The sequence below is a fragment of the Letharia columbiana genome (genome assembly GCF_014066305.1).
Source record: "Letharia columbiana isolate WasteWater2 chromosome Unknown Sc0000053_s0, whole genome shotgun sequence".
Classification (NCBI taxonomy): Eukaryota; Fungi; Ascomycota; class Lecanoromycetes; order Lecanorales; family Parmeliaceae; genus Letharia; species Letharia columbiana.
This window is the reverse complement of record NW_023501097.1, coordinates 156,707-173,483: the sequence shown is the minus strand read 5'-3', so window position 1 is coordinate 173,483 and position 16,777 is coordinate 156,707. Positions and strand designations below refer to the sequence as shown.

Genomic DNA, 16,777 nt, shown 5'->3' with positions numbered 1-16,777 from the left:
CAAGTATTTACATCAAAGACCATGAAATCAAAACCGGATGAAGTTTGCAAATTCTGGATCAAATCTTCCCTTGAGGCTTGCACTACCTGCCAGGGCAGCCGAGTCATTGGTTTGTCGATCGAAGCGCCGCAGCCGCAGCCGGCACCTCTTGGTCTTTGGGTAAGATGTCTGGAAGCGGCCCTACTGGTGTGACACTCTGTATTGATTTGTATACGTCAGTAATTGCAGGCCGAGGTCGGTGTGCAGCATAGAAAGGAAGCCAGGACTCTTACGAAGGGGTTTATCTGCTTGTGACTCTTTGTGTAGTGATTTTTGATATGCTCAAACTGCGTTGTGTTCTTGAACGCCGGCACGTCCCAGTAGAGCTTCCTCAGCCACTTGTGCAGCGAAGGATAACCCGATCTGATGTCACGAATGTTGCACTTGAAATGCTGCACATAGACGGGATCGAAGCGAACGATGGTGGTGTAGAGGCGAACGTCTGCTTCGGTGATGTTGGTACCAAAGTAGTAGGGAGCAGCGTGTTCAGCAAGGTGAGCTTCGGCGCGGTCGAGGGAGGCGAAAAGGGGTTTGACGGCCTTTTCATAAGCTTCTTGCGTTCTAGAGGTCGTAAGCCAGTGGCCGGAAGTCTTGCAATCGGGAGCATGAGAACGCGCGGAAAGGAAACGAGCGTACGTAGCAAAGCCAGATTTGTAGACCCCATTGTTGATATCATTATACGTCCAGTCATTTGTCCCTTCAATCTCTGCCCTCAGCTTCTCCGGGAAAAGGTCAACGCTCCTATACTTGTCGTGGATGATGTCATCGAATTCTGTGTAGAACATGCGGATGATTTCGCTGGACTGAACGTGGACATGATAAGTTCTTCTATATTCATGTTCAGAAGAGATGAAAACGAACCTCATTGCTGACTATCTTGTTTTGTTTGATATCATAAAGTGTTGGTACAGTGAAACGCCCTGTGTAGTCGGGATCAACGTCGAAGTAAACATTTCGAAGATGGGTGGAGTTCTTGTGTATAGGGTCCGGTGTAACATTGTCTCCCGGAATCTTCTCTTCTGGAGTTGCAAAGCGCCATCCTTATAACGGTCAATAACCAGAGGTTGCCTCCAAAGGAGTGAGAGAATAAATACCTTTTTCCAGCATCTCCCAATGGACCGAAGTATATGGGATAATATCGTCAAGACCCTTCAGGCTGCGAACAATAAGCGTACGATGAGCTGAGTACTAGCTCAGCATATGCGGATGTCGCAGGGTGTGAATGAGATAGTACTAACCCCAAGGGCAGGCATATGAGACATAGAGATGATATCTGCCTTTTTCTGGTGGGAATTCTGCTCCTGGCTGCTTTGAGACGTGGTTTCGGAATTGGGACTGTCCTCTTTTGAATTCGCCCGACTTATCGGCCCAACTGGTGATTGATTGACCTGAACCTGACTAAGGAAGAAGAACGAGTCAGGGTTTGAAAGCACTGGGAAGTCTTCGGGAACTCTCGTACTGCCATGGTGGAAGAATGGGCGTGTGTGGTGAGATATAGGAAGGAAATGTATCTAGGGTTTAGAAGGCTATTGCTGAGTGGTTTTACGCGAGAGAGAAGGGTCAACATATAATAAGACTGTCTTCTTCCTCTAAAAGATATGTTGTCCAAATAACGTTCTCGAGCCACGGGTATAAGTATTATGTTTTGGCGGGGTCGACCTTACATTTCGATTAGCACTCTCAGCGGCACCAGCGGGGTCATTAGTGCCTTAGTAATATAATACGCCGATAATGGACTTGTGAGCATCACAAAGCAGTTGCAAAGCAATGGTGGCTTACTCTACCCAGTCTTCCAAGACATGTTGAGTCTATCGAGGCAGATGAGTTGCAGTCGCCAAGTTACGCCATTCTGTACGAGTATTCTTGTCTATCACTTGACAAACTAAGGCCAATGCTAGGCTATCTATGCACGTAAGGACCTAAGATCCTTGTTTCGATTGCTCGCCGAACGCCTTGTACCTATGCTATAGCAGATGCAAACAATGCTTTATCATTTCCGCAGCTTGAGCATGACGTAGGGAACTTCTACGTCTTCCTCGTTCTGATCCTCCACGGTCATCTCGAAGATGACGTTCTTCTGGTGATCTGGAATGGGCTTCTTGCTAATCGTTTCCACAAGCTGGCTCAGTCTGTGTGTTCCGTATTAGCACTAGATCTAGTGATCGAGGAACATGAGAGAGAGAAACTCACTTAAGACCAAGCCGATCTTTGAGTTTGCTCGCCGGGTAGAAACTGGCATACAACAGACTCACGCCTGAGCTCAGCATCATAATATCCAACCCTTTCTCCTTGAAGTCGTCCAGGAACTGTTGCAAAGTGATATTCTCAACTTCAAATCGATCCCAGAGTTTGTCGATCGTCACCTCGCCGGAGCTGCCCATGTACTTTCCCTTCGGACTGGCAATGGGCTCGCTGAACCCAAAGAACGGAAGCGCCAGGTTGACAAAGCCATTTTTATATTGTTCAATATCGTCTTTGCCATCCACGATCTTATAGAGCTCTAGGATGACAAGGCCGGTGACTAAAGCTGTAGTCGTGGCGATGGCAGGAATAATTTTGCCCGCAATGAACTTGGTCTTGTGCCGATCCGCCTCCGCGATTGCATAATTCTGGGCTCGCAAGTTACTGGCTGCTGTAATGAAGTCGATGTGGTGATTGGTATCATCATCTTTCTCAAACTCAACAGGCTCCAGCTTGGAGCCCTTGAGACTTTGAGGGGGTGGCAATTGCGAGATTATTTGCTCCAATGTATCATTGTCATCAAAGTTGGATCCTGCGGGCTGGGCATTCGGGTCAGGCTCGTTGTCATCTGCTTGGATCTTAACCGAAGAGCTTGGAGTGAACTCGGGAATGATCATATCGTCCATGACCTTGAGATAATGCTTGTCTGTAATACTACTATCCCCCTTGATGCCATAGTTGAACGCATGCAAATGAGCGGCGGCAACGACGAAGCCCATGTGGGTAGGATTGGAGGCATCAAATCTCAATGGATCTGGTGCTCGCTTCGGTCCAGACCAGAATGGTGCACCGCTTGAGGTAGTACAATCCTTGGGGAAATTGTAGAGTAGCTGTTGGATATCATTGTTGTATTTGCTCTCGAATTGGCGTCTGGCCCAAACGATGCAATCGTCGAAATTGTGGGGCTTGTCTCTCACCAGATAGTCTCGAATGCTCTCCAATGTCGGTATCTCGTTGCCAGCTTGCTTCAATGTTTCTTCAACGTAATTTGGCTGTGTTATGTAGAGGTTCACGGTTTCCGGCGGTCCAACAAAAAACTCATGGAACTTCTCCTTTGCCCAAGCAATCGTGTGATCAATCTTGTTTGGGAAGCTACGCAGCGTACATTGCGGAAATGACTGCTCGGGAGGGTCCTGGGAGCTTGAATAAGATTCAGTCAAACTTGGCAAGATGACCTGCGTGTTGCCTTTGGTGCCGAGTGTTCCACTGTCAAGAAGTGGCTTCCGAAAGAAGACACACCGACGATCGACGTACTGCCTTGCGTCCACATTGTCTAAAGCATTGGTGACGCCATCCAATTCTTCCCAGAAGCTTTCATTGAATATATGTTCTGTCTCGGCGCCGACTCTGTCCGGAAGAATAACGAATTTCCCTTTGAGATCTGGGTTCATGGCTTGAACAGCTTCGGCAGCACACTCGCTCTTCAGCTTTCCGACATCTTTTGGGCGGAACAGAAATTGTCTGTTCAAATTGCTCTTCTCAATTTGGTCCATGTCTGCCACCTTGATCTTGCCTTTGGGGCCTGTTGCCAGTCCAATCATGGCCCAATTCTTCAGCATCTCACAGCCGATTGCACCAGCACCAACGAGAAACTCGTTAACGTTTGCGAGCTTCTCCTGGAATTCCCGACCGAACACAGCGATCTGTCCATCGTAGCGAGAGTCTAACGGCTTGCATAGCTCTTCAGATCGCTTTACAGAACTAGGCAGAGACTCCAAGGAATCGAAGTAGAGCCACTGTACGATTGGATGAAATTTACCGGAGACAGACTTCAGCACTTCTTGCGCAGCTAAGCCTCCAAAGAAAGCAGCCATAGGAGCAAGATCTCCTCGTGCTTGGTGACTAAGTTCACGCAACAATTTCTCGTCCAGCTCTACCTTGTCATCTCCTTCACCAGCTAAAGCTTGAGCATACTTGAAGACCTCAGAAGCATCTTTGTCCGAGTAGGGTCGTGGCAACTTCCCGCTATTTCTGCTTGCAAACTCGTGCAAGGCCTGAAAGCCCAGGTGTAGCTGTTGGGGTCGATCGAATTTAGCAAAATCGGACATTAGTATTTCAGGCTTTTTCAATTGTTCCGAGAGCGGCTGGAAGCTGATGATCTTGGGCATTTTCACTTGCTGGTAGAGCCCGCCACGCTTGTACTGTCCCAGATTGGACACGTCTCCGATGGAGAATGTATAGGGGCCCTTGACGGTAATTTTGCGAGGCTCTGCGTTATTGAGCGCTTCCATACCTTGTACTTCTGTAAAAGTGACAAAGTCGCCATCTTCGAGACCATGTCTCGTCTCATCCAAAGCCGACACCAAGCCGTCCGAGTCAATGCCGGCAAGTATTCCGCTGACCGGGTTCTCCCCTGTAGGGTCTGCTATTGCAAAGTCTTTCCCACAATCCGTGAATATTGAGCCAAAGAGCCCAAAGACATCCGCAATGACAACGAAGATACTGTTCTGGTGACAGTAATCAGATATCGTTACTTGATCTCTAAGCGAAACCCCTGTCAAGACAACTACTTGATAACGATGGAGCTGGCTCAGATCTTCTGTGAGGCTCTTGCTAGGATGCTCAGACACAGGCGTGTATGCATTGAGTTCTGCAACCCTAGGGACAGTAACGGCAGCTCTTGGCTTACCAACGTCGTCCAGATGTAGGAAGAACTGTGAGGAGAGATCGGAGATAGCAGCTGGCTCTGGGTCGAACAACGTCAGGGATTTGACCCCAGCGAGGGCGATGTTTTTAGCTATAGGTCATTAGATGCTGATGGGTGCAATGTGGGGACTGCAAGGAAACCAACCGATCTCCACTCCGAGCCCTCTCAGACCAGCAATAAGGACGTGCGAGGAACCCATACGCTTCATAGCCTCATGACCAAGGACATACAGTTGTCGACTGTATAAGGATTCATCAATGTCGCCGTTCTTGAGCTGCTCGGATCCAACGGAGGGTCCGTCTATTTCTATGTTGGACGCCTGAGAGATGAAGTTGTTAGCCAGGCTCTCTTTTGACATTGAAAACCAAGGTGGCAGCCAATGAGGATGTGGTCAGAGCCAGTAAGCTCGGCGAAGTTGGCAAGAATAAGATTAATAAACAAGGGCATCTTCAGGAGGCTATGCACACATACCGTCATGATCTTCTTCTTGTCAGGGCGGCTATGCTCGTCAGAAGATTTCCTCTTACCCAGCGTGGCCGCCTTCGGGATATCAGCGTGGGAGTGAATGGTGGATGATTTTAATAGTGCTTGCACAGAGGCAAGCCCTACCTGTCGTGTGAGGTTGGTTGTAAGGGTATGGAACGAAACGGCAAGAACGATGCTGGTAGAGTACAACAACAGATACCCCAGTCTGTTTGGTAAGACAGAAGGAGGTTCAAGCAGTGCTTTTGCGGATTTGCAAGAGGTGTTGCAGGGTGAGCTTTGGAGGAAGAGAAAAGCGTGAATGGTAGAGTAGACGTGGTCGATTAATGGTTCATGAATGATGAAAGACTGGTTCGGCATGTCACCAGTCACGCCAAACGCTCGGACTAGCGGCTACCTAGCGCCGATCTTTCTCCAGGCATCGCGCCGAGCCTCTCGAGACTCTCATTCCTCCAACACTAAGAGTACTCAAAGGCACCCTTTACTACGAACTCAGCTCTCTCGTTGACAACTGCTGGCCTAAACAGCTCCACCACTGTTCATGGCGACCTTCCCGCCATGAGAGAACAACGTCCAAATCCACTTCTCTCTAGCCGGTACCCACGTTTTCTCCAAACCTAATAGACCGCCAATTCGCTTCGACGACAGCTATTGGCACTGGGGGAGGAAAACCGTGGTAGCATCCTGCGCAATCTGTCGGAGGGTTCTGCTACATGGTTCTTTCCAGCCATGATACTGTCCTTGTTGACTCATGCCCTGCTAGGAAGTAGTTTCTTTTGGAATGGCTTCGTTGGAGCTCTTGAGGATACGAAGCATGGCAGCAACCAAGAGGCTTTGGGATTCGGCATAGATGGGGAAAGGTATAAGACAGCTTGTCCAGATTACAAACATTACTCTGTAGTCCCTCAGTACGCCAGGTACCCAGCCTATCCAGTCTTTCGAAAGAGGCTAACATGTACCACAGTCGACCCTTGAGCAAGGGACCATTGGCTTTACCATATCAACGACCCTCGCCACACTGTCGAACGTTTTCATCGTCCCTTGTAGAGGAAATCATCGAGGAGATCAGCGCCCGGATGGAGGATAAAGACCTGGCAAGGATATTCGAAAACGCTTTCCCGAACACCTTGGATACTACAGTCAGATGGCACGTCGATTCGACAGAGAAGCACAAGCGTTACCGCGATGGATCATGGGAAGGAGCGCAGAGCTTTATTGTAACAGGAGACATCAATGCTGAATGGCTCAGGGACTCCACGAATCAGTTGGCACAGTACCAAGCATTGGCCAAGAAAGACAAAAGGCTGGAGACCCTTATTCTTGGTGCTATTAACACACAAGCTGAGTATGTTATCGAATCGCCATATTGCAATGCTTTCCAGCCGCCGCCGCCCAGCGGTGAGCCTGCCGTCAACAACGGGCAAGACGATACTGTCCATCCAGCATATGAGCCTTCCAGGGTGTTTGAATGCAAATATGAACTTGACTCGCTTGCTCATTTCCTCGCCTTGGGGAATCAATTCCACAACAGTACTGGCTCAAAGGCATTTTTGAATTCAAGATGGTACATTGCCTTGGATACCATCCTCGAGGTTCTGACTGAACAAGCCAAACCAACCTTCAATTCTGCAACTGGAAAATTTGAGAAAAACGAATACCTCTTTCGAAGAATGACAAACCGGGGGACGGAGACGTTGAGTCTTTCGGGGATTGGCAATCCCCTGGGAGCGGGAACCGGACTTATTCGAAGTGCTTTCAGGCCCAGTGATGACGCTACGATCTTAGGTTTCTTTATCCCGGCGAACGCAATGATGGCTGTCGAGCTAAAGCGGACTGCTGAACTTTTGAAATCCGCTGGGAAAGACGCTCTTGCTGGTAGATTGAAAGAACAAGGTGAAACCATAGAAAAGGGCGTATGGGAACACGGTGTGGTGACCAATAAGATATATGGCGAAGTATTCGCATTTGAGGTCGACGGCTATGGATCTTCGATTCTCATGGATGACGCTAACCTGCCGTCGCTGTTGGCACTACCTTTGCTAGGCTTTGTCGATGCGAACAACAAAGTTTACAGGAATACCAGAAAGATGATACTGGACCGAGCGGGCAACCCCTATTGTCTCGTCGGAAAGGCTTTCTCGGGGGTTGGCGGTCCGCATGTTGGGTTGCAACACGCTTGGCCTATGAGTCGTCTTGTCCAGGCGATGACGAGTAACGATGACGATGAGATAAAGCAGGTCCTCAATAATGTCCGAGACACGAGCAAGCTTGGTCTTATCCATGAAAGTGTCAATGTGGGGCGAGTGGCTGATTATACTCGTGCGTTTCTATCTTCTTTGACGTCGGAGCTCCGGATACTGACCGTCAAGTAGGAAGCTGGTTTGCATGGGCTAACTCAGTCTTCGCTCAGACTATTCTTGATCTTGCAGCAAGGAAGCCGCATCTAATATTTGGGGAGGGTGCGAAGCCGTTTGTCATAGCCTGAGCCATACGAGCACCCATGATGTTTTATTGCAGCGTTTAGCGAGCTATCGTTCCAGCGTTTGGAAGCAGGCCATTACATCGGAATACCATATTTTGCACTCAATAGATTGTACAATGCTAGAACTAGTGTTCAAGATCGTCTGACTCGTGCCCCATTCCAAAAAGAGCAAGGACAAACAGCACGAGACTTCGATCCAGAAAGGCCTAGAATTAGGGTTCGACCCCACAAAAATGCAATGACATAAATTCCATGCCATTGTTCTTCACAAAGTCTTTAAGAGCACCTTGTGCTAGGCGCCGGCATCTCCATGAGAATAATCCCTATCAGACTCCTCAAAACCACTCGCATGGCAGCAAAGCCCAGCTCGAAGCTTATTTGTATTTCAACCCCCTCGTCCTCCTCGTACTCTGTTCTGCTCTTGCCTCCTCTACACACACTGACATGTCCACTTAGTTGCTCCCGCCGGTGAAAAATCCTCCCCACAAGCCGACCAATATACAAAGGGCACACTAGAGCGCCATCAACTCTCACCTTCCCCCTTCACCCAATTCCACACCTGGTTCACCCATGCCCAACAATCCCACGTCCACCAACCCGAAACCGTCTGCCTGTCCACCGCCCATCTACCCTCAGGCTCCGTCTCCAGCCGATTCGTCTATCTAAAGGAACTCGACGCCACCGGCTTTGTCATTTACAGCAATTGGGGCACCAGCCGGAAAGCCCAAGACGTGCAGTCGAATCCACGAGCTAGTTTGGCTTTTTGGTGGCACGAGCTGGAAAGGCAGGTCAGGGTTGAGGGGACGGTGGTGAGGTTGAGCAGTGAGGAGAGTCAGGCGTACTTTGGGTTGAGGGCGAGAGGGTCGAGGGTAGGTGCATGGGCTAGTGAACAGAGTAAAGTGTTACCCGAGGAGAGTGGTGGGAGAGAGGTGTTGAATAGTAGAGTGAGGGATGTCGAGAGGAGGTTCGAAGGCGTAGAAGATATTCCTGTGCCAGAATTTTGGGGCGGGTTGAGAGTGGTGCCTGACATGGTAGAGTTTTGGCAAGGTAGGGAGAGTAGATTGCATGACCGGTTCAAGTACGTTAGAGATGGAGGAGAAGCAGATGGATGGAAGATTGAAAGGCTGAGTCCATGAAACAACACCATAAAGGAGCCGAATTGGTTAATCAGCATGTCTATTGTACATCGCTTGCTATGAGCAGATGACCTAGATACTGGTTTTGTCCAGATCTAGCTATAAGTGGAGATGGTCTATTCCTATCGTACACTTTTCGCTTCCTTCCACAACTGAAATTCATCATAGAGCCTCCAACAAATGTTGTATCGTTACACTTTCCCCCAACGCCAGCTCAGACTGTTGTTACAGGAGCAATGGGACTTCCGGATTCCAATTCCTCGAGTTTAGCGCCTGCTCCTCCCCATGTATGCGGCGAATACTGAAAACAATGCAAGCTGCCGCACAACGCCTGGGTATCATCCTAGTGAACGCCAAAAATCGAGAAAACGAGTCCGAAAATTGAAAAGGTAACTTAGGCGATTAGCTCCGAGAGGACAACGCTGCCCCCTCGCATGCCATGTCCGACTAATTCCAGGATCCTGCTGGATACTGCCGAAGGATAGCCTCTTGACAGCATCTCGTGGACAGTAGCGAGTGCACCATCTCGATCTTCGGCAGTAAGGAAGGCTCTGGTCATAGACTCGTAAGTGCTCGGCTCTCTCTTTTCCATACCAACGCTGTCATAAACAGCCTTAGACTTGGTAATCATGTTTTCCATGGCCCAGCCGTGGATGAGGGTATTGGCGATGTATGGGGTCATCTCAACTCGATTTGCGGACATTGAGTCAAGGACATCTTCCGTCTGCGCGACGCAGTGGTTGGCTACCATTGACTCAAACAAGGCTTGATAGAGGCAAGCTTGCGGACGAATCTCGCCACCAGCCAGTACTTCATCGAATGTTCGGCGAGCATCGACCATGTCATGAAGGGCACATCCTTTGGCGTGGATGAGAGAAGCATAGTGGACTGCCTCAGGGCGTTGGCCCGATGCACGGATAGTATCAAGTACACCCTCAGCCGCAGCAAGGTTGACGGGCTCGAGAGTAGCGTAAGTGTCAATGAGCAGCTTGTAGGTATGCATGGTAGGTTGGATGTTTCTTGACTGCATGCGGTCGTAGTACGAAAGCACCTTCTGGCTGTCGCGCTTGGTCGTCAGGAAAAATTGCATTAAGCTGTTGTACGGCGCTGGTCGAGGCTTGTAATTTGGCATAGATTCCATTTCATCGAAAAGCTCCTCCGCAAAGCGGTCATCACTGACTCGGCAAAGCGCATTGACAACTGTACCGTATGTGACGCTTGTAGGGCGAATGCCTGCGGCACGCATCTCCTGAAAGTAGCGTAGACAGTCGTCGATACGACGGGCTTTGCCCAGCTTACCAATGAGAGCGTTGTAGAGGAAGGACGAAGGTGTTACTCCCTCGGTTATGGCTCGACCAAAGATGGCGACAGCTTCAGAGGCCTCATCGAACGTTTTGGTAGATTCTTTCAATGTAGTGATGTACAGCCCAAAGGTGTTTGCGGTAGGAGCAGTACCCATTTCGAGCATCTCTTGATGGAACTGCGCCGCCAGTGTACGCCTACCAAGGGTGAGGCAAGCACCCACCATGGCGTCCAAAATGGACGACCATCCATGTCGAACGACCGAGTACTGAGGCAAAAAGGGCATGTCATGTCGTGCCATTCCAAGAATATCATGGATTAGATTGGTTCGACCTTCTTTGGCAGCGGCTGAGATGAGCTTTGAATATACAATATACCGTGGATGGCGACCAGCACGACGAATATTCCTGAACCTCATCAGGGCTTCATTGAGACCCGCGCTGTTTCGGCGTTTCTCTAATTCCTCTGCAATGATTGTGGAGCCCCGATAGTCGGTGGCTGCGGAATACGGGTCATATGAATCTGTAAATGATCCTATCGAGGAGACGGCAGAAGGTGTAGGTTGTGGTGTAAAAGCGCGCTGAGGGTAAGCTTGCTCTGTAGGCAATTGTCGATAACTCTGCCATTTACTGATGAGGTCTGGACGCTCGTGTGACAGAGCGCCCAACGCTTTCTCGATCAAGTTGACTGTACGCTCATCTAAGAGTGCACCAGAGCTAGTGGCAATATCGAACAGGTGTGTAAACCGAGCCAAGTGAGCAATGTCATGTGAGACTTTACCGCTTCCAAGTAATCCGGCCTCTACCTGCAAAGCTAGAGTCATGTCTTGCCAGCTAAGGCTTGTGATATCTTCGGGACCGAGTCCAGCGAGCATTTGCTCAGCAACAGGAGAGACTAGGCCGCCATTTTCGATCATTGCCCACAAAAAGCTCATACTCGCGTTTGCTGAAGGAGTAACGCCGCTCCTCGCGAGAAAAGCACCGATGAATTCAATAGCCTCATCTATCTCTTCTGTTACTTCCGAGGAGAAGGTTGCGACTCCAGCAGAAGCGCGAATGCGCCCGAAGCCTTCACGAACCTGCATTAATCCTTCATCGACGAGGCCTTTTCGAATGAGAGCAGTAGCGTACAGAGTCGTAGGTTCTACAAATGAAGTGTCGAACGTCGAAGACGCAATCAGAAGAGCCCAGTAATCGCCGGCAATGTCGAGATTGCCTTGACGAATATGCAGAGCAAGCATTGACAAGGCTGCTCTTGGTGTCTCTTCGGGCGTCGATGATAGGTACTGATAGGCTTGGGTCGCAATATTGACGTCGCCATGATCTGCAGCCGTCGTGCATATTCGGGACATAGCCTCGCTTCTCACAGATGGCGTCAGGCTACGCTCTTCTGCGACCCTTAGAGCTCCAGAAAAGTTACCGGCACTTAAGAACTCTTCTACAAGCGCATTCAGAACCACCGTGTCTTGGACCGCTTCAAGACGTTCCTTGCGATACTCCGTCACACCAACAAAAGAGTCAACAACTCTTTTTAGAAAGCGGTGGCCTCCATCAGCTCTGCCACACATGGCATACGCCTTGACAACGGCCGCATACACATCGTTATCTTTGCGGCCGATGATAGCAGACTGACCGGCATCATTCGCAATGGCTAAGGACTTGTATTCGTTGTAACATTCGACGGCGTTGCCAAGATCACCGGATTTTGCGAAAGCTTCGATCATTGGTGGAAAGGTCGATGCAATTGGCTCAACCTTGTATGACTCCATATGGCTATAGGCATTAATCATGTCCTCGACGTGACCGTTGAAAGCACAAGCTGTTATTAGAAGGCGGTATGTCTCAGCCGAGTAGAGACAAGTTTTGGGCGAGGAGGTCGAAGTCTTGAAGATTCTGACTGCATTGCGTAAGGCATCGTCCTCAGCCAAGATGTTGTATTCCGCTTCGTTGGAGGCGAACATAAAATTTCTTTCTCCAGCATTCCCGTTGAAACGAAGTCGCTTCTCTTCCAGAGCATTTTTCATGGCAAACACATCCAGAGCACGGCGCGAGAGAGTCTGAATAAGCGTGGTATAGAAAGCCGTGTCCGGTGCCACCATACGCTGTCGCATGTCGGAGTACACATCGAGGGCCTTTGAAACGACCTGGTGCTTGGCTATAGGAAGATGTATAGCAGAAGCAAGAAGAGCATTGTAAGCCTCGACACTCGGACGTAGGCCATGAGCCAGCATCGACTCAAAGATGGGAGGAATATGGCTGTAAGATTCTGTTTCGTGAAGCTTGCAAATCCGTTCTGAGAGGATTTGGGAATCGGTATCGTGCACAGAACTGACTGCTGTGACATCGCTGACTGGGGTGGAGCGGGCAGTATCGTCCGCGGTGACCACAGGTGACAAAGAAGACGGACTGGTAGACTGTCCGTTATCCACAGAGAATTGCCTGAGATCTTCTTTTCGAGAAGCCGAGACCGCGAATGTCTGTGGCTGATCTCTAGACGCAGCAGACTGCTGGATCTGGATGATCTCGTTTGCGATAGCCTCATTCACTTTAGCAACAGCCTCAGCTTCTGCTGCTTGGTCCTGGGATTGCTTGATGTCGTCCACAGCGCTTGTGGTAACGGCACGGTCCAGTTCTCCACGATTGAGCAGAACATCTGAACGAGGCCCATGATCCACCACTTCATTTCCATTTTCATCCGGTAGAACCGAGTGTTCTTCCCACCCTATTCTCTTTGCGAATTGATACTGCTTCCATTTTTTCCCTTTTGCTTGTGCTTGCTGCCATGCTTCAAAATATGGCACCAAAGCTTCATTGTAGTCTTCAACGGCATCCGCGCTACCGTGGGCTGCTCTACCGGAAGCGTCGAATGAACTAGAGGCATTGTGGAAAGAAGAATGAAGCTGTGCTGTCTGAGGTCTGCCGTGTCGATTGGAACTATGTTTTCCGAATGGACCAAGGGGAGTATTCGTAGAAACTTGTGAGGTTTGTCCTGCTGCAACTACAGACTGGACGTACCCGTGGCTGAAAACCTTGCTATAGCTTTGGCGCCCGATATGGGAAAAGGGTTTGAGAACCATTTGGCAAAGTCTGATTGATCCCCGTTTGGCGGGAGATTATTGTCTAAGGGAAGAAATTAGAGTCAGTGTCGTAGGAGACAAGAGACGTCATAGGAAGCAATTGAAGTGAGCAACGGCACAACGGTCTATATAACCGAGCCACTCACAAAAAAGGAGATGGCTTCGAATGTAGGTTCATTGACGACGTTGCAGCCGTCAAAGAACGCGCTGTACGGTTCTGGGTTGAATTGAGTCTCGAGGACATGCAGCAAGGTTGTCCCCGTGTTGGCGTCGTCGTAGTCGAGATTAGCAGACTTGATTGTGTATTGACGGTGGCGATGATATTGGATCTCCACGAGTGAGTTGCTCCCAAGAACGAAATGGAAGAGATTAGGTATTGGGTTTGCGTGTGAAACGAAGAATGGAAGCGGATGGAAGGGTGCCTGAAGAGCGAACGAGTGCCTGATATTGGTTGGTCAATGTGAGAGGAGCGTGTAGGCAAAGGCGGAGTAGCTTACGAAGTGGACACGGAGCTAAAGAGCGGTCTGAAGATCAAGTGTCATCATTATTGCTATTACACTCAAATTCAGAGCGTGAATCCAGAGCTGTCTTGACGAAGTCATACGAAAAAGTTCCGAATAATTTTCGAATTTGCACGGGAGGACCGCGGTTAGTGTCGGTTTTCGGACTTTTCCGCTCCACGTATTCGAGTTCGCCTTGTGCCTCGCAGAAGAAAAGCTGTTTACTTTTCGGCTGTGTCAGGGCGAGTATACAATGGAGCGACCAAGCGTTGCTTTTTCAGCGCCTGGCAAGGTACTACTGGCTGGCGGCTATCTCGTCTTGGACAGAGACTATACGGGCTTTGTTTTTGGACTGGACGCTCGCATACATGTTCATGTGCAGACTTTGCAGACATCTCCTGGCCTCACCCTTTCCGAGATCATTGTCAAGTCCCCCCAGTTCCGGGATGCAGAATGGCGGTATGGCTACCGCGAGACTGAAGAGAATGGTGGCATTGAGGTGACCCAACTGAAAGGGTGAGCCAGCAAGTGTCTTAAAACCTAGGTCAATCATGCAAGCGACCCATATGCTTTGATTGATTTCTGCAAACTTCGATTTTCCATCCGTATCTCCCATCCTTTCTGTCGACGCAAATGTCAGGGAATCTACGTTCCTCGTCACACCGCAAGAATTGGCCTTCTAACACTTCATTCAAATGCCCCATTAGAACAAGCATCCATGATAGAATTTTTTGATTGTCTTTCCATGTCGAGCGGCTGATGCACCTTATCAAAAACACTGATATTACGTGACCGGGATAGTCATTCCACATCCTCACAATCTCGAAATCGATTCGTCGAAACAGCTCTTGCCTACGCACTAACGTACGTATCGGCTGTCGACTCTACTAGAATTGGGCCGGCATCAATTACGATCCTAGCTGATAGAGACTACTACTCTCACTCCGGATCTTCTGGCAACGATATCCCATCTACAGTAGATCGATTTCTTGACTTCAATATACCTCTCCACCAAGCGCACAAAACTGGGCTCGGATCATCCGCTGCACTTGTTACTGCCTTCATAACCGCTGTGGTCGCGCATTATGCTCCGCTAGAGGTAGCTGATGCGAGCTCGATGCTGGAGAAATTGCGACTTCACAACCTCGCTCAAGCAGCACACTGTGCTGCACAAGGCAAGATCGGATCGGGCTTTGACGTAGCAGCCGCGGCCTGCGGATCATGTACTTACAAAAGGTTTTCGCCCTCAATCCTAGAAGGACTGGGAGATGTGGGAAGCAAAGGCTTTTCCACTCGCTTACAGTCAATAGTCGAAGATACGGATTCGTCTAAAAAATGGGACACAGTTATAGACAAGAAATCTGCTGCCACTGTGCCAAAAGGGTTAAGGCTGGTCATGTGTGACGTCGACTGCGGCTCAGAGACAGTTGGAATGGTCAAGAATGTTCTCTCATGGAGGAAGGCAAAGCCCGAGGAATCAGTACTCCTATGGCAAACTCTGCAGAAAGGAAACGAGGACCTTGCTTTAGAGTTTCATAACTTGGCATCTAAACCCGCAGGCCAGGCTGAAGATTACGAGGGCCTACGCACAGTGATATTGACAATACGATCTTCGATCCGTGAGATGTCAACGAAGTCTGGCGTGCCAATTGAGCCCGAGGTGCAAACGAAGCTGATAGATGCCTGCTGTCGTTTGCCTGGAGTCGTGGGCGGTGTAGTGCCTGGCGCTGGAGGGTACGACGCTATTGTTCTACTCGTTGAGGACAAGCGTACTGTGATTGATGGCTTGCATCAATTTCTCGACGATTATCGAGTGAATGCTGATCAGGGTCACGGAGATAGCATTGGAAAGGTCCGGCTACTGGGAGTGAAGCAGGAGGATCGGGGTGTACAGGCGGAAAATTCAATTATCTACGATGGCTGGCTTAAATAAGCATCAATACATGGCAATTGGCAGCACGAATATTCATGCCCCTGACATCATATGGATGATGCACTAGATGCGGTAGTCATGGCTTTTCTCGTTGAATTTTGTCCAAAAACCACGCGTGCGAGACAAGCAAATCGAGCATATCGTAATCCTGGAAGAGTGAGGGAGGAGATCACATATCTAATATAGGATGCCAATGTGTAGATTGGTAGAGTACGAGTACGAGTACTCGTAAAGTACATGGGCTCGACGCATGTGTGTAAAGTACCTTAGCCCCAAGCTCCGGGTAGATATGATCTGAGCCTCTTCAATAAGGGCGGCGAGGGCGGGTCCGAGGGGTCTCAAACGCTCAAACGTTTTGGCGGCTTTCCTTGTTTGCGACGGTAATTTAAGGATACCTACACGTCAACGAACAACTTTCCCATAGGTATCCCAGTAAATAATTCCTCTCTTTCCCATCCTTTCAAGCGCCTTTGCAAGATTTTCACAGCTACTCACATAATCGTAGATGCTTTTTCTCTTTTTTTTTGTTGAGCACCCCAGACTCCCAGACAGTAGTTGATGCTTGGCAACACCTATTACCTTACGAGCCTACCTCGCCATCCGCACGGGTGATCGACCAAAGAAGGCTAATCAAGAGTGTGTTCAGTGTGTGCAAGTAGGGCACAAGGTCAGCAAGTATCCATCTGAAGTGTCTTATTAGAGTATCTCGGGGGGACTACTGTATAAGAATCTACACTCTTTCAGACGTAGAGTATTATTGCTCGGACCACATCCGTGCCAACCGCCCTGACGTTGACTTTCCGAGAAACCATCCGCCACCTTTACTGTACAATCCACCTCATCTTCCACGGCATTACGTATTCAAGCAATTGTCTCCCATCCCAATCGCTTTCCATCTGCGAATCTTCGGCAGCGTATCCCGCCATTTCGCGTCCGGA

At 49.4% G+C, this 16,777-nt stretch overlaps 6 protein-coding genes across 6 annotated transcripts; 3 read left to right on the top strand and 3 right to left on the bottom strand.

Annotated features, from left to right (window-relative positions):
- Positions 1–103: 103 nt before the first annotated feature.
- On the bottom strand, positions 104–1,504 carry HO173_010884 (uncharacterized protein; the record flags this gene model as incomplete). Its single annotated transcript, XM_037312769.1, has 7 exons — positions 104–196; positions 273–600; positions 676–842; positions 901–1,079; positions 1,134–1,220; positions 1,278–1,437; positions 1,499–1,504. The coding sequence occupies 7 exons, from the start codon at positions 1,502–1,504 to the stop codon at positions 104–106; spliced, it is 1,020 nt and encodes a 339-aa protein (XP_037160409.1).
- A 525-nt stretch (positions 1,505–2,029) lies between these two features.
- Positions 2,030–5,770, bottom strand: HO173_010883 (uncharacterized protein; the record flags this gene model as incomplete). Its single annotated transcript, XM_037312768.1, has 5 exons — positions 2,030–2,168; positions 2,230–5,017; positions 5,072–5,246; positions 5,399–5,467; positions 5,537–5,770. The coding sequence occupies 5 exons, from the start codon at positions 5,768–5,770 to the stop codon at positions 2,030–2,032; spliced, it is 3,405 nt and encodes a 1,134-aa protein (XP_037160408.1).
- Positions 5,771–6,139: 369 nt separating this feature from the next.
- On the top strand, positions 6,140–7,895 carry HO173_010882 (uncharacterized protein; the record flags this gene model as incomplete). The annotated part of the gene is made up of 3 exons (XM_037312767.1): positions 6,140–6,318; positions 6,375–7,729; positions 7,783–7,895. The coding sequence occupies 3 exons, from the start codon at positions 6,140–6,142 to the stop codon at positions 7,893–7,895; spliced, it is 1,647 nt and encodes a 548-aa protein (XP_037160407.1).
- A 307-nt stretch (positions 7,896–8,202) lies between these two features.
- On the top strand, positions 8,203–9,028 carry HO173_010881 (uncharacterized protein; the record flags this gene model as incomplete). The annotated part of the gene is made up of 2 exons (XM_037312766.1): positions 8,203–8,272; positions 8,349–9,028. 2 exons carry the CDS (start codon positions 8,203–8,205, stop codon positions 9,026–9,028), a joined length of 750 nt encoding a protein of 249 aa, XP_037160406.1.
- Positions 9,029–9,422: 394 nt separating this feature from the next.
- On the bottom strand, positions 9,423–13,406 carry HO173_010880 (uncharacterized protein; the record flags this gene model as incomplete). Its single annotated transcript, XM_037312765.1, has 1 exon — positions 9,423–13,406. One exon carries the CDS (start codon positions 13,404–13,406, stop codon positions 9,423–9,425), a length of 3,984 nt encoding a protein of 1,327 aa, XP_037160405.1.
- A 753-nt stretch (positions 13,407–14,159) lies between these two features.
- Positions 14,160–15,839, top strand: HO173_010879 (uncharacterized protein; the record flags this gene model as incomplete). The annotated part of the gene is made up of 2 exons (XM_037312764.1): positions 14,160–14,422; positions 14,708–15,839. The coding sequence occupies 2 exons, from the start codon at positions 14,160–14,162 to the stop codon at positions 15,837–15,839; spliced, it is 1,395 nt and encodes a 464-aa protein (XP_037160404.1).
- Positions 15,840–16,777: the final 938 nt, after the last annotated feature.